This window comes from Haliotis rubra, unplaced genomic scaffold (assembly GCF_003918875.1).
Source record: "Haliotis rubra isolate DU_JTF1 unplaced genomic scaffold, ASM391887v1 Scf364, whole genome shotgun sequence".
NCBI classification, from domain to species: domain Eukaryota; kingdom Metazoa; phylum Mollusca; class Gastropoda; order Lepetellida; family Haliotidae; genus Haliotis; species Haliotis rubra.
In genome coordinates this window covers 931,114-956,528 of record NW_025767040.1, presented here as the reverse complement: position 1 = coordinate 956,528, position 25,415 = coordinate 931,114, and the positions used below count along the sequence as shown (strand labels likewise).

The following is a 25,415-nucleotide window of genomic DNA, read 5'->3' as shown; positions in this document are numbered from 1 at the left end:
TAGCATTTTTATGTTCACCAATGTTTACAGTATTTCACCCTTAAGAATATAATAAAATTGTTAATTACAGCACGTTTCTTTGTTGTTTGTTTCACAGCTACAGTAGATGTTTTACGGACAAACTGTTTCTATCAACACCCGACAATAAACTTAATGCACTTTCTTAGCACACAAACATGTTTATGGAAACAAGTACTCTATACATATTGGTAACGTACGAACAAACAATTCAGTAATATCAGGGATACTCTACAACTCTACCTTATATAGTCTCCCTGGTAATACGAGCGTGCGAGCGCGTATGTGTGTGTGTGTGTGTGTGTGTTTTATCGGGTTTTTTACTGGAACGCAAACGATCTGTGTGAGAGTTGTCTCCCGTTACTTTAGCCAGTTCTCGTTTCGTAAACATCATGTCATACATGGATAAAGTGTACAAGTACAGCGACTGTAAGTTCATATATCTCATATTTATAACAATTTATGAAACCATTTTTGATTATTCTGCCATCTTCCCATTTCCTGGCCACTACCACTGACATATGCGGAAGTATTTTTTCATATTGGCAAGACTACGACATAACTCACGTGAAATATACGCTCCAGGAGATAGTAGCCATAAACTATTTTATCCCTTATGGGCTAGGTTGACTGTAGATGAATTCCCAACACAACAAAGTCGCTTACACAAGCATCCGAAAGAACATCATACGGTCAACTCGTTCACAAAACATTTAACTCGCGAAATAAACATTTTTAATACAGATACGTACTGAGTTATTATATGCATTTTTAATTATTTGGTTGGATATTTGAAATCTTAAATATTTAGATGGAAATATGTATTTGATGCATTATGACCTGGCGTTGACAAAAATATGTTTCTGATGTTTTCCAGGATTTCAAAGGAACCTGCAAAAAATCTTGTTGAAACAAAACAACCGAAACTCTATCATATTTATGAATAAATTACTGTAAAGATAACACATTGTTATTCACACCTGTCATGTTATCTCTGATGACATTGTTATTCACACCTGTCATGTTATCTCTGATGACATTGTTATTCACACCTGTCATGTTATCTCTGATGACTTTGTTATTCACACCTGTCATGTTATCTCTGATGACATTGTTATTCACACCTGTCATGTTATCTCTGATGACATTGTTATTCACACCTGTCATGTTATCTCTGATGACATTGTTATTTGTTTCTTTCTTGTTATTTGTTTTTGTTTATTTGGCTGGTGTTAATTTTCATGAGGAAATCATCACACCACGGTGCTGATTACAGCATCAAGAAATAGTATTACAGTTATCAATTCCTGTGTTCAGCCAGCAGTCAAAGAGTATCTGGTGGGATGAGATGATCATGTAACAGTTAACCTTCCCGCACCTCACAGGCAGCTTTGGTTGTAGTGTACACTGATCCACTGACCTGGGTGATATGTTAGCGCATTAAACATACACCTTGTGTGTTGATGTTAGCTCAATACAAGTACACACATTAAACATACACCTTGTGTGTCGATGTTAGCTCAATATAAGTACACACATTAAACATACACCTTGTGTGTCGATGTTAGCTCAATATAAGTACACACATTAAACATACACCTTGTGTGTTGATGTTAGCTCAATACAAGTACACACATTAAACATACACCTTGTGTGTCGATGTTAGCTCAATATAAGTACACACATTAAACATACACCTTGTGTGTCGATGTTAGCTCAATATAAGTACACACATTAAACATACACCTTGTGTGTCGATGTTAGCTCAATATAAGTACACACATTAAACATACACCTTGTGTGTTGATGTTAGCTCAATACAAGTACACACATTAAACATACACCTTGTGTGTCGATGTTAGCTCAATATAAGTACACACATTAAACATACACCTTGTGTGTCGATGTTAGCTCAATATAAGTACACACATTAAACATACACCTTGTGTGTCGATGATGTTAGCTATAAGTACACACATTAAACATACACCTTGTGTGTTGATGTTAGCTCAATATAAGTACACACATTAAACATACACCTTGTGTGTCGATGTTAGCTCAATATAAGTACACACATTAAACATACACCTTGTGTGTCGATGTTAGCTCAATATAAGTACACACATTAAACATACACCTTGTGTGTCGATGTTAGCTCAATATAAGTACACACATTAAACCTTGTTGTGTGTCGATGTTAGCTCAATATAAGTACACACATTAAACATACACCTTGTGTGTGTTGATGTTAGCTCAATATAAGTACACACATTAAACATACACCTTATGTGTTGTTAGCTCAATATAAGCTCACATTAAACATACACCTTGTGTGTCGATGTTAGCTCAATATAAGTACACACATTAAACATACACCTTGTATAAGTGTTAAACATACATGTTAGCTCAATATAAGTACACACATTAAACATACACCTTGTGTGTCGATGTTAGCTCAATATAAGTACACACATTAAACATACACCTTGTGTGTCGATGTTAGCTCAATATAAGTACACACAATATAAACCTACACACATTTAAACATAAGTACACAATATTGTGTCCTTGTGTGTCGTGTTAGCTCAATATAAGTACACACATTAAACATACACCTTGTGTGTCGATGTTAGCTCAATATAAGTACACACATTAAACATACACCTTGTTATGTTAGCTCAATATAAGTACACACATTAAACATACACCTTGTGTGTCGATGTTAGCTCAATATAAGTACACACATTAAACATACACCTTGTGTGTCTCAATATAAGATGTTAGCTCAATATAAGTACACACATTAAACATGTTAGCGCACCTTGTGTGTCGATGTTAGCTCAATATAAGTACACACATTAAACATACACATGCTTGTGTATTGATGTTAGCGATGTTAGCTCAATATAAGTACACACATTAAACATACACCTTATTATTATCGATGTTAGCTCAATATAAGTACACACATTAAACATACACCTTGTGTGTTAGATGTTGTTAGCTCAATATAAGTACACACATTAAACATACACCTTGTGTGTTGATGTTAGCTCAATATAAGTACACACATTAAACATACACCTTGTGTGTCGATGTTAGCTCAATATAAGTACACACATTAAACATACACCTTGTGTGTCGATGTTAGCTCAATATAAGTACACACATTAAACATACACATTGTGTGTCGATGTTAGCTCAATATAAGTACACACATTAAACATACACCTTGTGTGTCGATGTTAGCTCAATATAAGTACACACATTAAACATACACCTTGTGTGTCGATGTTAGCTCAATATAAGTACACACATTATTGTTAATAGTAGTCATCAGGTGTATTGCCCTAAAAATTAGTTGTAACAAACGTTTACCCTCCCTCAAACATTCAAACATCTAACTTTATATTCAGTTTTAAAAGCCGTCCGCAGGTACCCACATTGAGACATTTGATATGAAGCTAGTATGTGTTTTGAGTGGTCTGCATTTTGGGCCATTTGACCTCTCTTACATTTAACCCTTAGTTAGCTTCTTTTTGTTGATGCAGTATTTAGACTTGTGGAATGGTAACCATGGTAACAACTGCAGGAAATCCCTGTTGTTTAAGTGATCTCTGCTTGCTTCACACAGCTGTGACTCACCTGATGTAGCTCTAGCAGCATCATTGGTCACATGGATCAATTCAATTAACACATTCAGGTCACAGGTGGCAGCTTTATTGTGTTTTCAGGTTTTAATTACAATCATAATTATGTAAGTATAATTATAAAAACAGTGCATGATTGATTACAATAATTGATTGTAACAATCTAGATATTGAGAGCACAATGTTTTGAAATTATTGTATTGAGTAGTACAGGGGTAGCATTCTGTCTTTGTAAGAGTACAGACTCTATATCTCTCCAAATAACATTGTATTATCTGTGGTCTGAGAGCACAAACATGGGTATTAGTATCTTGGACTGTTTAACTGAAGCTCCATTACTATACTACAATATTATGTGTCTTTATGTGACAGGGAGCTACAGAATCTACTCTTAAATGTTAACAAATGAATTACCATTCTATATGAAAAAGATTATATCTTATTTGTTCTTTTATTCTCCAAATGAGCTTTCAGTAACTTCTGCCAGATCTATTTTACATTTAATTGTATCTGTATACACATATCTGTTTGTCAGATATCAGTCACTGTCTGTCGCACATCTGTCACTGTATGTCACGCATCTGTCTGTCACTGTATGTCACACCTCTGTCACTGTATGTCACATCTGTCACTGTATGTCACGCATCTGTCTGTCACTGTATGTCACATCTGTCACTGTATGTCATGCATCTGTCACTGTATGTCACACATCTGTCACACCTCTGTCTGTCACTGTATGTCACACATCTGTCACACCTCTGTCTGTCACATCTGTAACACCTCTGTCTGTCACTGTATGTCACACATTTGTCACACCTCTGTCTGTCACTGTATGTCACACATCTGTCACACCTGTCTGTCACTGTATGTCACACATCTGTCACACCTCTGTCTGTCACTGTATGTCACACATCTGTCATACCTCTGTCTGTCGTACATCTGTCTGTCACACTTATGTCTGTCACACATCTGTCTGTCACACCTCTGTCTGTCACTGTATGTCACACATCTGTCATACCTCTGTCACTGTCTGTCACACATCTGTCACTGTCTGTCGTACATCTGTCTCTCACATCTGTCTGTCACACCTATGTCTGTCACTGTATGTCACACATCTGTCACACCTGGCTGTCACTGTATGTCACACATTTGTCACACCTGTTTTGTCTCTGTATGTCACACCTCTGTCACTGTATGCCACACATATGTCACACACTTCTGTCACTGTATGTCACACATCTGTCTGTCACTTTATGTCACACATCTGTCACTGAATGTCATACTGTATCTCTTTATTGCCATATGTGTTAAAGTTGTTGTGAATGGTACAATTAAGGTACCCAATGGCTGGAGAGAGGTCTATTATTTTATAGGGCTGGGACGATTCACCGATGCATCGATGCATCGTGATACATTTAACATGTTTAAGTTTGATACAGCTATCGTAGAAGAAGAAGAAGAAGAAGAAGAAAATTATTTTATAATAGTGTCACACACATAATTATGTGTCCGGCCAGACTGGCCTATGAGACACTTAGAACATAAAATACATCATACATAAAATAGTATTTTAAAATGTAACATGACATACTGTAGTAAAATAATTGGCCATTATGCTATGTATGTCTAAGGTTTTGTATCGTATCGTCAACTGGTGTATCAATACAAAACGATGCACAACTTTTTTTCAAAACAGTATTATCTTAAATATTTTACAGTACTTATTTAGAGAAAAATGCGCAAGTATGATGGAGTTACTTACTTACTTGTTGTTTATTACAATAGTGTTCTTGTTAAACACAAATACCTTGAAATAAATCATTTTAAATCTTGATACCGTGTCATTCTTTCAAGGTGTATGTAGCGTGATACGTATTGTATCACAGGTAAAATATCGCGATATGTATTGTATCGTGACATACTGTATCGTCCCAGCCCTATTATTTTACAATGATAATTATATTGCCCTGCTTGTATCATTTGCATGGAATGGGAGGAAGCAATACTTCGAGTAATGCATTGCAGATCCAGTAGACCGTTTAGTCACGAGGCTGTTCATGCTTGGGGCAATGTGTTTATTCACCACCTGCTTGTAAGTTTATTGTAACAAGTGCTTCACCTGCCATGTTATAATGACAACAGGAGGCATGATGGCAGCGCTCAACTCACACCGTGTCGCTGTCTCGGGTTGTGGAATGTATCAGTAGCTGTGTTCAATATGTATACCTCGATGAACACACCAGGTAGGTGCTGACTAAAGTGCTATTGATTACATACATGTTGTCAACTCCTGCTTACAGGGTTCACTGACTCCCCGAAACTGAGGGTCACGATGATTCTACCACAGTGTGATCCCTTACAGGGTTCACTGAGTCCCTGATGCAGGGATCACGATGATTCTACCACAGTGTGATCTCTTATAGGGTTCACTGAGTCCTTGATGCCAGGGATCACGATGATTCTACCACAGTGTGATCCCTTACAGGGTTTACTGAATCCCTGATGCCAGGGATCACGATGACTCTACCACAGTGTGATCCCTTACAGGGTTCACTGAGTCCCTGATGCAGGGATCACGATGATTCTACCACAGTGTGATCTCTTATAGGGTTAACTGAGTCCTTGATGCCAGGGATCACGATGATTCTACCCCAGTGTGATCCCTTACAGGGTTTACTGAGTCCCTGATGCCAGGGATCACGATGACTCTACCACAGTGTGATCCCTTACAGGGTTCACTGAGTCCCTGATGCAGGGATCACGATGATTCTACCACAGTGTGATCCCTTACAGGGTTCACTGAGTCCCTGATGCCAGGGATCACGATGATTCTACCACAGTGTGATCCCTTACAGGGTTTACTGAGTCCCTGATGCAGGGTTCACGATGATTCTACCACAGTGTGATCCCTTACAGGGTTTACTGAGTCCCTGATGCAGGGATCATGATGACTCTACCACAGTGTGATCTCTGATAGGGTTTACTGAGTCCCTGATGCAGGGATCATGATGATTCTACCACAGTGTGATCTCTGATAGGGTTTACTGAGTCCCTGATGCCAGGGATCACGATGATTCTACCACAGTGTGATCCCTTACAGGGTTCACTGAGTCCCTGATGCCAGGGTTCACGATGATTCTACCACAGTGTGATCCCTTACAGGGTTCACTGAGTCCCTGATGCAGGGATCACGATGATTCTACCACAGTGTGATCCCTTACAGGGTTTACTGAGTCCCTGATGCAGGGTTCACGATGATTCTACCACAGTGTGATCTCTTATAGGGTTAACTGAGTCCCTGATGCCAGGGTTCACGATGATTCTACCACAGTGTGATCCCTTACAGGGTTCACTGAGTCCCTGATGCAGGGATCACGATGATTCTACCACAGTGTGATCTCTGATAGGGTTTACTGAGTCCCTGATGCAGGGATCATGATGATTCTACCACAGTGTGATCTCTGATAGGGTTTACTGAGTCCCTGATGCCAGGGATCACGATGATTCTACCACAGTGTGATCCCTTACAGGGTTCACTGAGTCCCTGATGCAGGGATCACGATGATTCTACCACAGTGTGATCTCTGATAGGGTTTACTGAGTCCCTGATGCAGGGATCACGATGATTCTACCACAGTGTGATCTCTGATAGGGTTTACTGAGTCCCTGATGCCAGGGATCACGATGATTCTACCACAGTGTGATCCCTTACAGGGTTCACTGAGTCCCTGATGCAGGGTTCACGATGATTCTACCACAGTGTGATCTCTTACAGGGTTTACTGAGTCCCTGATGCAGGGATCATGATGATTCTACCACAGTGTGATCTCTTATAGGGTTTACTGAGTCCCTGATGCCAGGGATCACGATGATTCTACCACAGTGTGATCCCTTACAGGGTTCACTGAGTCCCTGATGCCAGGGTTCACGATGATTCTACCACAGTGTGATCCCTTACAGGGTTCACTGAGTCCCTGATGCAGGGATCACGATGATTCTACCACAGTGTGATCCCTTACAGGGTTTACTGAGTCCCTGATGCCAGGGTTCACGATGATTCTACCACAGTGTGATCCCTTACAGGGTTTACTGAGTCCCTGATGCCAGGGATCACGATGATTCTACCACAGTGTGATCTCTTACAGGGTTTACTGAGTCCCTGATGCAGGGGATCACGATGATTCTACCACAGTGTGATCTCTGATAGGGTTTACTGAGTCCCTGATGCCAGGGATCACGATGATTCTACCACAGTGTGATCCCTTACAGGGTTCACTGAGTCCCTGATGCCAGGGATCACGATGATTCTACCACAGTGTGATCCCTTACAGGGTTTACTGAGTCCCTGATGCAGGGATCACGATGATTCTACCACAGTGTGATCTCTGATAGGGTTTACTGAGTCCCTGATGCCAGGGATCACGATGATTCTACCACAGTGTGATCCCTTACAGGGTTCACTGAGTCCCTGATGCAGGGGATCACGATGATTCTACCACAGTGTGATCTCTGATAGGGTTTACTGAGTCCCTGATGCAGGGATCATGATGATTCTACCACAGTGTGATCTCTGATAGGGTTTACTGAGTCCCTGATGCCAGGGATCACGATGATTCTACCACAGTGTGATCCCTTACAGGGTTCACTGAGTCCCTGATGCAGGGATCACGATGATTCTACCACAGTGTGATCTCTGATAGGGTTTACTGAGTCCCTGATGCAGGGATCACGATGATTCTACCACAGTGTGATCTCTGATAGGGTTTACTGAGTCCCTGATGCCAGGGATCACGATGATTCTACCACAGTGTGATCCCTTACAGGGTTCACTGAGTCCCTGATGCAGGGTTCACGATGATTCTACCACAGTGTGATCTCTTACAGGGTTTACTGAGTCCCTGATGCAGGGATCATGATGATTCTACCACAGTGTGATCTCTTATAGGGTTCACTGAGTCCCTGATGCCAGGGATCACGATGATTCTACCACAGTGTGATCCCTTACAGGGTTCACTGAGTCCCTGATGCCAGGGATCACGATGATTCTACCACAGTGTGATCCCTTACAGGGTTCACTGAGTCCCTGATGCAGGGATCATGATGATTCTACCACAGTGTGATCCCTTACAGGGTTCACTGAGTCCCTGATGCCAGGGATCACGATGATTCTACCACAGTGTGATCCCTTACAGGGTTTACTGAGTCCCTGATGCCAGGGATCCGCGATGACTCTACCACAGTGTGATCTCTTACAGGGTTTACTGAGTCCCTGATGCAGGGATCATGATGATTCTACCACAGTGTGATCCCTTACAGGGTTCACTGGAGTCCCTGATGCAGGGATCATGATGATTCTACCACAGTGTGATCCCTTTACAGGGTTCACTGAGTCCCTGATGCCAGGGATCCGCGATGATTCTACCACAGTGTGATCCCTTACAGGGTTTACTGGAGTCCCTGATGCCAGGGATCACGATGACTCTACCACAGTGTGATCCCTTACAGGGTTCACTGAGTCCTTGATGCAGGGATCGATGATTCTACCACAGTGTGATCCCTTACAGGGTTCACTGAGTCCTTGATGCCAGGGATCACGATGATGATTCTACCACAGTGTGATCCCTTACAGGGTTTTACTGAGTCCCTGATGCCAGGGATCACGATGACTCCACCACAGTGTGATCTCTTACAGGGTTCACTGGAGTCCTTGATGCCAGGGATCACGATGATTCTACCTCAGTGTGATCCTTACAGGGTTTACTGAGTCCTGATGCCAGGGATCACAATGATTCTACCACAGTGTGATCCCTTACAGGGTTCACTGAGTCCCTGATGCCGGGGATCACGATGATTCTACCACAGTGTGATCCCTTACAGGGTTCACTGAGTCCCTGATGCCAGGGATCACGATGATTCTACCACAGTGTGATCCCTTACAGGGTTCACTGAGTCCTTGATGCAGGGATCACGATGATTCTACCACAGTGTGATCCCTTACAGGGTTCACTGAGTCCTTGATGCCAGGGATCCGCGATGATTCTACCACAGTGTGATCCCTTACAGGGTTTACTGAGTCCCTGATGCCAGGGATCACGATGACTCCACCACAGTGTGATCTCTTACAGGGTTCACTGAGTCCTTGATGCCAGGGATCGATGATTCTACCACAGTGTGATCCTTACAGGGTTTTACTGAGTCCCTGATGCCAGGGATCACAATGACTCTACCACAGTGTGATCCCTTACAGGGTTCACTGAGTCCCTGATGCCAGGGATCACGATGATTCTACCACAGTGTGATCCCTTACAGGGTTCACTGAGTCCTTGATGCCAGGGATCACGATGATTCTACCACAGTGTGATCCCTTAGAGGGTTTACTGAATCCCTGATGCCAGGGTTCCGCGATGATTCTACCACAGTGTGATCCCTTACAGGGTTCACTGAGTCCCTGATGCAGGGATCCGCGATGATTCTACCACAGTGTGATCTCTTATAGGGTTCACTGAGTCCCTGATGCCAGGGATCACGATGATTCTACCACAGTGTGATCCCTTACAGGGTTCACTGAGTCCCTGATGCAGGGATCACGATGATTCTACCACAGTGTGATCTCTGATAGGGTTTTACTGAGTCCCTGATGCAGGATCACGATGATTCTACCACAGTGTGATCTCTGATAGGGTTTACTGAGTCCCTGATGCCAGGGATCGCGATGATTCTACCACAGTGTGATCCCTTACAGGGTTCACTGAGTCCCTGATGCAGGGTTCACGATGATTCTACCACAGTGTGATCTCTTACAGGGTTTACTGAGTCCCTGATGCAGGGATCATGATGATTCTACCACAGTGTGATCTCTTATAGGGTTCACTGAGTCCTGATGCCAGGGATCGCGATGATTCTACCACAGTGTGATCCCTTACAGGGTTCACTGAGTCCCTGATGCAGGGATCATGATGATTCTACCACAGTGTGATCCCTTACAGGGTTCACTGAGTCCCTGATGCCAGGGATCACGATGATTCTACCACAGTGTGATCCCTTACAGGGTTTACTGAGTCCCTGATGCCAGGGATCACGATGACTCTACCACAGTGTGATCCCTTACAGGGTTCACTGAGTCCTTGATGCAGGGATCCGCGATGATTCTACCACAGTGTGATCCCTTACAGGGTTCACTGAGTCCTTGATGCCAGGGATCACGATGATTCTACCACAGTGTGATCCCTTACAGGGTTTTACTGAGTCCCTGATGCCAGGGATCACGATGACTCCACCACAGTGTGATCTCTTACAGGGTTCACTGGAGTCCTTGATGCCAGGGATCACGATGATTCTACCACAGTGTGATCCCTTACAGGGTTCACTGAGTCCCTGATGCCAGGGATCACGATGATTCTACCACAGTGTGATCCCTTACAGGGTTCACTGAGTCCCTGATGCAGGGTTCACGATGATTCTACCACAGTGTGATCTCTTACAGGGTTTACTGAGTCCCTGATGCAGGGATCATGATGATTCTACCACAGTGTGATCCCTTACAGGGTTCACTGGAGTCCCTGATGCAGGGGATCATGATGATTCTACCACAGTGTGATCCCTTACAGGGTTCACTGGAGTCCCTGATGCCAGGGATCACGATGATTCTACCACAGTGTGATCCCTTACAGGGTTTACTGAGTCCCTGATGCCAGGGATCACGATGACTCTACCACAGTGTGATCCCTTACAGGGTTCACTGAGTCCTTGATGCAGGGATCACGATGATTCTACCACAGTGTGATCCCTTACAGGGTTCACTGAGTCCTTGATGCCAGGGATCACGATGATTCTACCACAGTGTGATCCCTTACAGGGTTTACTGAGTCCCTGATGCCAGGGATCACGATGACTCCACCACAGTGTGATCTCTTACAGGGTTCACTGAGTCCTTGATGCCAGGGATCACGATGATTCTACCACAGTGTGATCCCTTACAGGGTTTACTGAGTCCCTGATGCCAGGGATCACAATGACTCTACCACAGTGTGATCCCTTACAGGGTTCACTGAGTCCCTGATGCCAGGGATCACGATGATTCTACCACAGTGTGATCCCTTACAGGGTTCACTGAGTCCTTGATGCCAGGGATCACGATGATTCTACCACAGTGTGATCCCTTACAGGGTTTACTGAATCCCTGATGCCAGGGTTCACGATGATTCTACCACAGTGTGATCCCTTACAGGGTTCACTGAGTCCCTGATGCAGGGATCACGATGATTCTACCACAGTGTGATCTCTTATAGGGTTCACTGAGTCCCTGATGCCAGGGATCACGATGATTCTACCACAGTGTGATCCCTTACAGGGTTCACTGAGTCCTTGATGCCAGGGATCACGATGATTCTACCACAGTGTGATACCTTACAGGGTTTACTGAGTCCCTGATGCCAGGGATCACGATGACTCTACCACAGTGTGATCCCTTACAGGGTTTACTGAGTCCCTGATGCCAGGGATCACGATGACTCTACCACAGTGTGATCCATTACAGGGTTCACTGAGTCCCTGAACCTGGGGATCACGATGACTCTACCACAGTGTGATCCCTTACAGGTCTTACAGATCATGTTTGCTGTCAGTCACTATTGTCCGGCCTTGTTATATCACTGTCTCACTTGTCTGATCATGTGTATATTGAGTTTCACATTTATCTGCATTGTTCAGACTTTTATATTTTTTCCATGTACGTGTGTCAGACTGTAGCAGTGTAATTGTTAGTGTCTAGGATATAAATCCAGTTTGAAATTATTCTCTACATCCTTAGTGAGAAACAAATGTGACCTTCAATCAAAAGTGTACGTGTTACGTGTTGATTCCATAAAACTAAAAGAACCTAGTGTGAAACCAGCAAACTACAACGAGACGGGATATGATTAACTGTATTCGAATATAAAGTTCACAAATCAATACAAATCACTACAATGGTATCACCGTGGCAGTGAAAAATAGAGTGGCAGTATCATTTCAAAGGCCTTCTAATGTAGTGATTATAACAATACATACACAGATGGTCATATTCACCTCAATGCCACAAATTTCCAAAATTGGCTGAGTATCCAGGTTAAGAATGATACCTACACACTTGCTGGTCATCCTGCAACTTGAGATTTAATGGGAGATGAGAGATAAGAGTGATCTCCCCTTAAACCATGGCTCCTTTGTTTCAGACCGGGGTTTAACTGACCACCAAACCAGTTAAACCCCGGGTCGGAACTACTTTCCAAACAACAAACAAGTAATTTGCGATAAAGTTTTATTCGGGATAATTTACATTTTCACGAGATTTTTTTTCACTTGAAGTGGATATTGAGAGAGATATTAACACAGGGTGAACACTGCCGTCAGACAGAACAGTCTCTGTGCATGATGGAGTTAACATGTCGGTTGTAACAGTTTTCGGAAACTTTGCCAGGACACCCTGCACAACCCGGCATAAGTATTCTCAAGGTACTTACAGGTACTGGCTATATCTTCATCACTGCATGAATTCATCATAACGTACATATCCATTTGTGAAGATGGAGGCAATGTCACTGTCAAATACGTGTGTGTCCATACTGTACATGTGCTCGGACCAAAGTGGCGATACTCATGCTCGTGCCTTGAGGTATTCAGAAAACAAATAATCACTCTTGTCAACTTGCCCAAGCGAAACCAATAGCAGCCCGAAACAAGAATAATTAATCGTTAAGAATTTGAAGTAGTTCGAAATGCACGTGCAGGTCATGCAACACATGCTCGCCAGCGTCTGACATCAGTGGCTTCGATGGGGAAAGCCTGTTCACAACCATGAACTCAAAACATACCTACACACAAAATGCAGATCACTATTTTAACTTAAATTTTCAGAATAATCAATGAAATTAATACCATCTATAGTCGTCAACTTAACTTTTGGCACCCTGTTTTCACAATTTACTTAAAACTCCTGAATATTTTAAAACACTGTTCTGTTCATATGGTAATTGTATACCGTGACCTAACAAGATATCGATTTTAGTAATTTTAAAACGATTATTAAAGATTTTGCCTTTAAACCTGTCATATAATAATTGTAAAACTGTGGAGAGTTTTACGAGGGGTTAACGCACCTGACGGAAAAGCCAACAACTCTGTAAAATGTGTGTCAGCTTGATATGTACATGCGCGGGTAGTAACATTAGCAGCTTAAGTGATGTCAAAGATCGTAAAACACACAGGTTGTAGGGAAAAGCGATGTTGTACAAAGATGACCGGCAAATCATCAAAGAGTTTACAACTTTTTTTTTAATTGAATGTTTCTCCCAAAGACATTTAATGCCACGAAGATCTGCAAAAGAATATTGCAAAGAGTTATCTCCCATGACACTATTTCAGAGCCTGACGATGACATGGCAGTTAAATCGGGGACCGTCTCAAAACATGCAAAGAAAACAAAGCTTGATGAATTCGATAGAAGGGTTGTGAGGGACGCCATGCGTCCGGTTACATCGATCCATATTGTCAAGCAAACTGAAGAAAATATTGTTCAAAGAAGACCATGACATCATTGTATCAAAGCATACCATATGCAAGCTGTTGCTCAAATTTGGATATAGATACAAGAGATCAAGCAACCAGTCTTTAAAGACTTCAATGAGTCTAATTGTTTAAAATGGATTTATGATTATACAGTCCCTGTAGATTTGCTTGCTGGCGTAACAATGTAAACAAGATGCACGCGTGTCACACCATGTTGTTGGCTGTTCCGTCGTATCATTTTACTCCCTTGTATAACTACTTCTATTTTTCATATTTTTATAAGATGGCTTCTTAAGAAGAAGCTTTAATAATTGACATAAAATTATGAAATTTAAACCTTGGATAGGTCATAAGATATAAAGAGCGTATGCACAAAAACATTTTGAAGGCATTTTTGGTTAAAAGGTAAATTGTGAAAAACAGGGTGCCAAAAGTTCAGTTGACGGACTATAAAGATGGCCATGGTTTAAATAGAGTTAGACCACTCGGGCCCCTGTTTTTAACCGTTGAAATGCTGAGTTAAATCCCTCGGCTCTGTGCCCTCAGGGTTTAACTCAACATTTCAATGGTTAAAAACAGGGTCCCAAAGTGGTCTAACTCTATACTTATGTACCCGAGAAAAAGACTCCAGAAGATTCTCCAACTCCCTGGGTCAGAACATAGTGGAAAAGCCCATAGGGTTAGAGTACCCAGTAGTACCTTCCAGAACTGTCTATATATAGCACAAGTCTGAATCTAGCACACCACTCACCTGCACTCACTATCCATATATACAATGTATTATTCATTTAATTTTTTGAACGGGTGCCATAGGGCACAAGACATATAATATTGGTGTGCCGTTGTGAAAATAAGTGTGCCCATCCCTGCAAGAATAGTTCATTTTCATTTGTCCTGGACCCATTAGCTAACCCACAAACTATGTTATCATCCAAAACGGGATTTGGGCACTGGAATAGAAAATAGCAGGCCCATTTTAAGCTGTAAGATTGAGTGCACTGGGTACTAAGAAATAGTTTCATGGGTGCAAAAACTGGTTTTCAATAATTTGAATTGGTCAAATTTATTGCATTTTCCATTTAATGAATCATAGTTAATATTATTAATGAATCATAGTTAATATTATTTATATAATTTTTGGTGTGCCTCCAGGGCACTCTGCAAATATTTCATCCATTCTATTTCAATATTTACTGTGTGCATTTATGTCTGCATAACAATGCCAGGTAAAATAGGAGACATAGTTCATATCATAAATCAATGTGTCTAGTTATATTTTCAGTTTTTCATTGACTAAGGAAGGGATACAATGTAGGTTGTTGTCTGCACATCATACTTAAAACTGTTTTCTTTAGAATACTGAGTCCCTTATAGAGAGATGCATATTATACATGGATGCTCACTATACTGAAGAAAATACAGTAACCTTATAGAGGGATGCATATTATACATGGATGCTCACTATACTGAAGAAAATACAGTAACCTTATAGAGGGATGCATATTATACATGGATGCTCACTATACTGAAGAAAATACGGTAACCTTATAGAGGGATGCATATTATACATGGATGCTCACTATACTGAAGAAAATACAGTAACCTTATAGAGGGATGCATATTATACATGGATGCTCACTATACTGAAGAAGAAAATACTGGTAACCTTATAGAGGGATGCATATTATACATGGATGCTCACTATACTGAAGAAAATACGGTAACCTTATAGAGGGATGCATATTATACATGGATGCTCACTATACTGAAAGAAAATCACGGTAACCTTATAGAGGGATGCATATTATACATGGATGCTCACTATACTGAAGAAAATACAGTAACCTTATAGAGGGATGCATATTATACATGGATGCTCACTATACTGAAGAAAATACGTTAACCTTATAGAGATGCATTATACATGGATGCTCACTATACTGAAGAAAATACAGTAACCTTATAGAGGGATGCATATTATACATGGATGCTCACTATACTGAAGAAAATACAGTAACCTTATAGAGGGATGCATATTATACATGGATGCTCACTATACTGAAGAAAATACAGTAACCTTATAGAGGGATGCATATTATACATGGATGCTCACTATACTGAAGAAAAAAAGGTAACCTTATAGAGGGATGCATATTATACATGGATGCTCACTATACTGAAGAAAATCACGGTAACCTTATAGAGGGATGCATATTATACATGGATGCTCACTATACTGAAGAAAATACGGTAACCTTATAGAGGGATGCATATTATACATGGATGCTCACTATACTGAAGAAAATCGGTAACCTTATAGAGGGATGCATATTATACATGGATGCTCACTATACTGAAGAAAATCACGGTAACCGTAACATATTACTTCAAAATCAGAGAGAATAGAGTGTTGATTGAACACTTCTGTATTAAAATGCTATAAAATGGACCCCCAGGGTTTTTAAGCCCTAGTTTTATGACAAATGGGTCTAAGAAAATAGTAGCCACAGTAGACACTGAGGTAGTAGTGAGTCATTGCCAGAAGTCTCATGAGTTCCTTCTTGACTTGGTGGACCGGAATTTTGAAATGGATTCCACCTTTGTTTGAGCTGGTTGTACCTGGCCCTGGCCTATGTCAGCGGAATCTGCCAGTACCCCTTCATTATGTCAAACTTGCTGACATACTTGGCTTGACCCATTCTGTCGATGCAGTCATTGATTCTTCATATTGGGTAAGAGTCAGTTTTAGAAAGAGTGTTGACACATTGCACGTCAGTACAGCATCTGTAACTACTCTCATCAGTCTGTGGCTCAAGAATACAAGATGAACTCCAGTCACTCTGACATCGTGTTAAAAATGTCATTGTCCAGCTTGTTAAAAAATGTCATTGTCCAGCTTGTATGGAATTTCCTTCTTCATGGCTCCAAGCTTGTTTGGATTCATCTAGTGGGAATGGTGCCCAGGCACATCCGGAAACAAGTGAGCAAACTCTTGAATTATCTGTGATCTGTGCTCAGGTGGCAACTGGCCTAGCTCAACATGTAAGTTAATCAAAATGTCAGAAGTGTGTAGCTTAGGGCAAGCAAAGTCAGTAATACCATCAAACTTCTTGAAGTCACACAGGATCACAATCTGATACATCATCTAATGATCTACAGGAGCAACACTGGCAACATACTGAGTAGGTACATTGTCAGTTCTTTCATGATACTTTCTAATCATATTGAGATAGGTACATTGTCAGTTCTTTCATGATACTTTCTAATCATATTGAGTAGGTATATTGTCAGTTCTTTCATGATACTTTCTAATCATACTGATTAGGTACATTGTCAGTTCTTTCATGATACTTTCTAATCATACTGAGTAGTTACATTGGCAGTTCTTTCATGATACTTTCTAATCATATTGAGTAGGTACATTGTCAGTTCTTACATGATACTTTCTAATCATATTGAGTAGGTACATTGTCAGTTCTTTCATGATACTTTCTAATCATATTGAGTAGGTACATTGTCAGTTCTTACATGATACTTTCTAATCATATTGAGTAGGTACATTGTCAGTTCTTTCATGATACTTTCTAATCATACTGAGTAGGTACATTGTCAGTTCTTTCATGATACTTTCTAATCATATTGAGTAGTTACATTGTCAGTTCTTACATGATACTTTCTAATCATATTGAGTAGGTACATTGTCAGTTCTTACATGATACTTTCTAATCATATTGAGTAGGTACATTGTCAGTTCTTTCATGATACTTTCTAATCATATTGAGTAGGTACATTGTCAGTTCTTTCATGATACTTTCTAATCATACTGAGTAGGTACATTGTCAGTTCTTTCATGATACTTTCTAATCATATTGAGTAGGTATATTGTCAGTTCTTTCATGATACTTTCTAATCATACTGATTAGGTACATTGTCAGTTCTTTCATGATACTTTCTAATCATACTGAGTAGTTACATTGGCAGTTCTTTCATGATACTTTCTAATCATATTGAGTAGGTACATTGTCAGTTCTTACATGATACTTTCTAATCATATTGAGTAGGTACATTGTCAGTTCTTTCATGATACTTTCTAATCATATTGAGTAGGTACTTTGTCAGTTCTTACATGATACTTTCTAATCATATTGAGTAGGTACATTGTCAGTTCTTTCATGATACTTTCTAATCATACTGAGTAGGTACATTGTCAGTTCTTTCATGATACTTTCTAATCATACTGAGTAGTTACATTGTCAGTTCTTACATGATACTTTCTAATCATATTGAGTAGGTACATTGTCAGTTCTTACATGATACTTTCTAATCATATTGAGTAGGTACATTGTCAGTTCTTTCATGATACTTTCTAATCATATTGAGTAGGTACATTGTCAGTTCTTTCATGATACTTTCTAATCATACTGAGTAGGTACATTGTCAGTTCTTTCATGATACTTTCTAATCATACTGAGAAGGTACATTGTCAGTTCTTTCATGATACTTTCTAATCATATTGATTAGGTACATTGTCAGTTCTTTCATGATACTTTCTAATCATACTGATTAGGTACATTGTCAGTTCTTTCATGATACTTTCTAATCATATTGAGTAGGTACATTGTCAGTTCTTTCATGATACTTTCTAATCATATTGAGTAGGTACATTGTCAGTTCTTTCATGATACTTTCTAATCATATTGAGTAGGTACATTGTCAGTTCTTTCATGATACTTTCTAATCATATTGAGTAGGTACATTGTCAGTTCTTTCATGATACTTTCTAATCATATTGAGTAGGTACATTGTCAGTTCTTTCATGATACTTTCTAATGATGCTGAGTAGGTACATTGTCAGTTCTTACATGATACTTTCTAATCATATTGAATAGGTACATTGTCAGTTCTTTCATGATACTTTCTAATCAATCATACTGAGTAGGTACATTGTCAGTTCTTTCATGATACGTTCTAATCATATTGAGTAGGTACATTGTCAGTTCTTTCATGATACTTTCTAATCATATTGACATAACAAAGTTGTGTCTTTTTATAAGCGCCTGGTGTCACCACAACATTATCAGTATGACTGACTTTCTTATCAATACAATACATAGCACGTAATGGCTGACCAGGAATTGGCAAAAACACTATTGCCAGGACTGAAGTTCTCTCGTTAGACTACTTGTCATAAAATGTACTTTCATCATTTTTTTCAAGTTATCACTAGCAACTTCACAAGCTTTACACAGAATTGTTTGAAATGATGAAACATAATCCTACAAACCCTTTTCAGACCTGTCGTTAAGCCATTGTTCCTTCACCTACTTTATTGGTCTATGAACGCCATGGTCAAGGACCAGGTAGAAGGACTAATGCTAGGATGAACTGACTCTCTTACCTGTTTAGATCAGGTATCCAGCAGCATGCATTTGGTCGACCACGTTCTATCAGACAGGTTGATGATTTCAGCAAGATGTCATCACTTCTTGACTGCCACCACACTCAGAAATCACCTGCAGAATGCCAAGAACATTAAACTTGCTACTCAGGGCAAACTTGTCTCTGTGATCCTGGTTTTCAGTCATTGAAGCATGCATCACACTGACCAGGCATCACAAGCAGACCAGGCATCACACTGACCAGGCATCACATTGACGCATGCATCACACTGACCAGGCATCACAAGCAGACAGGTTTGGTTTCAGCTGAATATAGTCCAGTGGACAGATCAGGGCTGGGCTTCAGTATACTTCCCTGTTGAATCAGGATACTGCCTAGACTTCACAGATCGTGATGTCTGAGTGTTGCACAGAGAAAGATTGCAGGATTCCACAGATCGTGATGCCTGAGTGTTGCACAGAGAAAGATTGCAGGATTCCACAGATCGTGATGCCTGAGTGTTGTACAGAGAAAGATTGCAGGATTCCACAGATCGTGATGCCTGAGTGTTGCACAGAGAAAGATTGCAGGATTCCACAGATCATGATGCCTGAGTGTTGCACAGAGAAAGATTGCAGGATTCCACAGATCGTGATGCCTGAGTGTTGCACAGAGAAAGATTGCAGGATTCCACAGATCGTGATGTCTGAGTGTTGCACGGAGAAAAGTGGTCACTCAGTGGAGCATGGGTTTACACCACAGGGATGACATTCTGGATGTGTACAGGAGATCATATCCTGGTGCAATCCTCATAAACAGTGATGAACGACATCTTCTTGCTAGGGATGTTGATACACAGAGCAGGAGACTATTGTTTGCATGAAGTGGCCAGCCTGGTCATCAAATCTTAATCCTGTTTTTGGCAATCTGCACAAGCTTCACAAGTCCCTGTCCTTCCTTCAGTTCTAACGGAACTTGGCAATGCTCTCACCGAAGAGTGGAACAATCTTCCTTGGTAAGCATCCAATCACTTATTGGAAGTATGAGATGATGGTTTCAGTCTGTTCTTGTTTCATGTGGGACACATACTGGCTACTGAGAGTATTTTTTCGTTTGCCAATGAAATTGTTTTAGTGTTTTTTTGAGGTTACACTTTTGGTCAGGTACTCCTATTTTGACAGATGATGTGACTGATTGTTTGTTGGCATTAACATAGTGGTTCTCCTTGTAAAGCTTTGAGTGGTATATGTCAAGTACCGGGGTATGTAGATGGTCACTACTGTATGTTGGCATTAACATATTACCTTCCTAAAGGGTGATCCTTGTAAAGCTTTGAGTGGTATATGTCAAGTACCGGGGTATGTAGATGGTCACTACTGTTTGTTGGCATTAACATATTACCTTCCTAAAGGGTGATCCTTGTAAAGCTTTGAGTGGTATATGTGGAGGATGCAGATGGTCACTACTGTTTGCTCGTGGTACAGTTGTTGTGTTTCCACACACTCATGTGGTCAAGGTGATGACAAATGTGACAGAAGGGATGACACATTCCTCCATCTTGTATTTACTTCATTCAGACTTGTGTAAAGCTTCAATATGACCACTTTGATATCCTGAGAATTAAGCCAGTAATCTGGGCCTAGATTTCCGAAGCTCTCTTAGCACTAAGATAGTCGTAAGTGCCATACATTAACATTAACTTACGACTATCTTAGCGCTAAGAGAGCTGTCAAAATCTAGGCCCTGAACTCCAAATGTCTGCCTGTATGCTTATGGCTTTTCAGCAATTGTATCTCTTGATAACAGTGTTAGTTGAAGTACATGAGGCAGGGATGTTATCAACCAAGAACATCTACGAACTCAAATAGTGACAACATACACCAACACGACATGGAAAATGTTCTTCTAGCTTGTACAGTACCTTTCTCTTTTAACCAAACTGGTCCAGGTTAGCGGGCTAGTGGAGTTACATATCCATCTATTATCACAATAAAATGCTGCCCATTAACTGTATGTACTTATTTGGTAAGTATACTGTATGTGACTGCATCTGTGTCGTTGAGTGCAATCATTTAGCTGCAGGAAATCACAACCACAATATTAACAAGACCATGCTAATGTGGATTCCTCTGTTGCCTAACTGTGGTATCAAAGTACAAAGAACGAACAGTCAGCCAGATAAAGGCCTGTTTGTTTTGTCAACCATGTGTGATATATCAGTGACAGGGAGAGGGCCTCAGTGGTCATTGTTGCAGAGAAAGCGAGACGGAAGTGTTGGTGCTGTTGCTGTTGTTGTTGGAATACTGAAATGGGTTTGGAAGGAAAGTCTAAATATGTGTTGGGACCGGCTGTAGTGGAGCAGGTTGAAGTGCAGCAAGGTGATTGATATGACCATATTTGGTTGACAAGATTTTTGTGTGAGTGAGTGAATGTTGTTTTATGTTGTAGCTTCTTTAACCTGATCACGTTGTTTAACTAAATGTTAAACTCCCAATCAGATTTATTAACACAAATGTTATGTGAAGTCCACAAGGGAGCAACTCCAAATTGATCGTATTGTCTAACTTCACTAGCGATCGTATTGTCCAACTTCAGAACCAATCACATTGTCCAACTTGGTGGTAAGACGTTAAAACTTTCACTTACTGTGTGCTGTTAGAGAGACTCTGTTCATTGTCCCCGCTGCAACGCGGAACGGGGACTATGTATTCAGAGGTGTCTGTCCGTACGTCCGTCCGTACGTCCCGATTCTTGTTAACGCGATATCTCGTGAACTGTTGTACCCAATGTCTTCACATTTGGTGACAGCCTACATTGGGAGATTACGCAGACACCAGTCGATTTGGGTGACCTTGGCCTTATTTTCAAGGTCACCACGACACTTTGACCACTTTTCAAACTCTTGTTAGCGTGATATCTCATGAACTGTTGTACCCAATGTCTTGAAATTTAGTGACAGCCTACATTAGGGGATTACGCAGACACCAGTCGATTTGGGTGACCTTGACCTTATTTTCAAGGTCACCACGACACTTTGACCACTTTTCAAACTGTTGTTAACGTGATATCTCATGCACTGTTGTACCCAGTGTCTTCCAATTTGGTGACAGCTTGCATTGGGGGATTACGCAGACACCAGTTTATTTTGGTGAGCTTGACCTTATCTTCAAGGTCACCATGACACTTTGCATGCTTTTAACTCTTCTTAACACGATATCTCATGGACTGTTGTACCCAATGTCTTCAAATTTGGTGACAGTTTACATTGGGGTATTACACAGACACCAGTTTATTTGGGTGAACATGATCTTATCTACAAGGTCACCATGACACTTTGACCGCTTTTTAAAGGCGATATCTCATAAAATATTGCACCCAATGTTTTCAAGTATGTTGACAGCCTACATTGGGTAGTTATGCAGACACCAGTCATTTCAGGCATCTTGTATGTGACCCAAAAATAAAAAGTAGTAAATATAGATATTCCATTCTTTAGCGGCGGGGGACATTGCCATATCAGTGGCAAACACTTGTTGTGATTGTTCCATCAATGAAAGGCTTCCATTTTGTTGCAGACAATACATCTGATGGCCCCCGCCAATGGAGGAACCTGGTGGGCTTCTGGTAAGTCCTCAACTAGAAGCCAGCACCGAGTGCTGGGAAAGAAAACCTACTGTCTGCGAACAGCCTTTATGTCTGATTTGGGTGGTACAATAATTGGCTTCTACCTTGAAGGGGGTGAGGTACATGGGGGGTGGGGTGTCAAGGGTGGTTAAGTGGTCTGCTGTCCAGGAGCCTGGGTGTGGTGGCACCATGTCCTGGGTTTGTGTCCTGTAGAGAGTAGTTGATGGCACAACTGATATGTCTAAAATATTGAATTCTGGCATAAGCACATCTGTTGGAGGTAAGGCATCGACTGTTTCTGGATCAGTTTTGTAATGTATGCATATTACATACGCTGTGTGTTTTCTGAATAGTTCAATTAACAGCTCATTGTCAGTTTAAATATGTGTTCAAATGTATGTGACATAAATTATTAATAGTTCATTCATGTGCAGTTTTCCATCTATGCGATTCAGTTTCATGCAGTGAAACCAGAATCTATGGAAGATTATTTAAATCAGCTCCAGGAGTTTCAGGAGCTGTGGAAGAAGAACATTGGTTAAAGTGCTGTGTCTAAATGACCTTGTTGGGCTTTGTGAACAGAATGCACACCACTGAATTGCTTCTATACATGTTTAACATGCTGGTTAGGTATAGTCTATACACAACACAGTATGACAGAGAGACCTATGTGAAAGCCAGTATGACAGGTAGTGACCTACACCAAGGCCAGTATGACAGGTAGTGACCTACACCAAGGCCAGTATGACAGGTGGTGACCTACACCAAGACCAGTATGACAGGTAGTGACCTACACCAAGACCAGTATGACAGGTAGTGACCTACACCAAGACCAGTATGACAGGTATGACAGGTAGTGACCTACACCAAGACCAGTATGACAGGTGGTGACCTACACCAAGACCAGTATGACAGGTGGTGACCTACACCAAGACCAGTATGACAGGTAGTGACCTACACCAAGGCCAGTATGACAGGTAGTGACCTACACCAAGACCAGTATGACAGGTAGTGACCTACACCAAGACCAGTATGACAGGTGGTGACCTACACCATGGCCAGTGTGACAGAGATCTACACCAAGGCCAGTGTGACAGAGAGAGACCTACAGTAGTACAGAGAGTGACCTACAGTAGTACAGGTTACCTACACCATGCCATTACTACACAGAGACCTACACCAAGGCCATTATGACAGAGACCTACACCAAGGCCATTATGACAGAGACCTACACCAAGGCCATTATGACAGAGACCTACATCAAGGCCATTATGACAGACAGAGACCTACACCAAGGCCAATATGACAGAGAGAGACCTACGCCAATTCCAGTATGACATATAGCAACCTACACCAAGGCCAGTAAGACAAACAGAGACCTACCTATGTGAAGGCCAGTATTACAGACAGAGACCTACACAGACAGAGACCTACACCAAGGCCAGTAAGACAGACAGAGACCTACCTAAAGGCCAGTATGACAGACAGAGACCTACACCAAGGCCAGTATGACAGACAGAGACCTATGTGAAGGCCAGTATGACACAGAGAGAAGCCTGTTAGAGATATTGTTTACTTTCCCTTTCAGGTTTTTGGGTCTCACCAACAACTTCGCCTACGTTGTGATGCTGAGTGCTGCCCATGACATCCTCAAAACGGAGGAAGGAGGAGAGGGAAACAGCACACTGATGACAGTACGTAATCAGCACAGTACCTGGGGTATAGGTTCTGAGTGCATCTGGGATCTCAGGGAATAGCAACTTGGCTATGTGAAAGATGAACCTCCATTTTGAGACATCTTGTCAAGCAAGGGTCGGTGTCTTGGTGTGACAGCTCCTGCAGTTTGTACTGTCCTTAACATTTCCTGCCACATTCTGAGCAGACACAGCTTTTTGCATTATTTCATCATTAAACTACTGGAGATACAAACATGTGGGAAATATAACTTGGACTATTTTGTGACAAGTAAACAGTTTAACCACTGGGCTACCCCACCGTCCGTGTCTAATGTTTAGGTTACATTATGAAACATTGTGCAATCGTCTGATTCATTGTTTCCAAATCTGTGTCTTTCTTTCAGACACTGGCACCGGAAAACGGCACCACTCCTCCCTCAGTGAATGGAAGCAACAACGTAAGTAACATACAAGCCTGCAGCAGTGCAGGGACTGGTCAATCGTCCAGTACCTATCTTCCTAA

The 25,415-nt window shown here is 41.2% G+C and overlaps 1 protein-coding gene across 4 annotated transcripts in view; it reads left to right on the top strand.

Moving 5' to 3' along the window:
* The first annotated feature begins 366 nt into the window (after nucleotides 1–366).
* Nucleotides 367–25,415, top strand: part of LOC124285607 (battenin-like) — a 44,062-nt gene continuing 19,013 nt past the window's right edge. Inside the window, exons 1-4 of one of the 4 annotated variants that reach the window (XM_046721869.1) lie at nucleotides 374–447; nucleotides 23,168–23,216; nucleotides 24,805–24,910; nucleotides 25,297–25,350. In XM_046721869.1, coding sequence (XP_046577825.1) covers nucleotides 411–447; nucleotides 23,168–23,216; nucleotides 24,805–24,910; nucleotides 25,297–25,350 — 246 coding nt within the window. In that variant the 5' untranslated portion in view covers nucleotides 374–410. Of the gene's footprint in view, nucleotides 448–5,883; nucleotides 5,912–21,836; nucleotides 21,971–23,167; nucleotides 23,217–24,804; nucleotides 24,911–25,296; nucleotides 25,351–25,415 lie in introns of those variants that run through there. The other 3 variants (XM_046721870.1, XM_046721868.1, XM_046721871.1) reach the window with 3 other exon arrangements.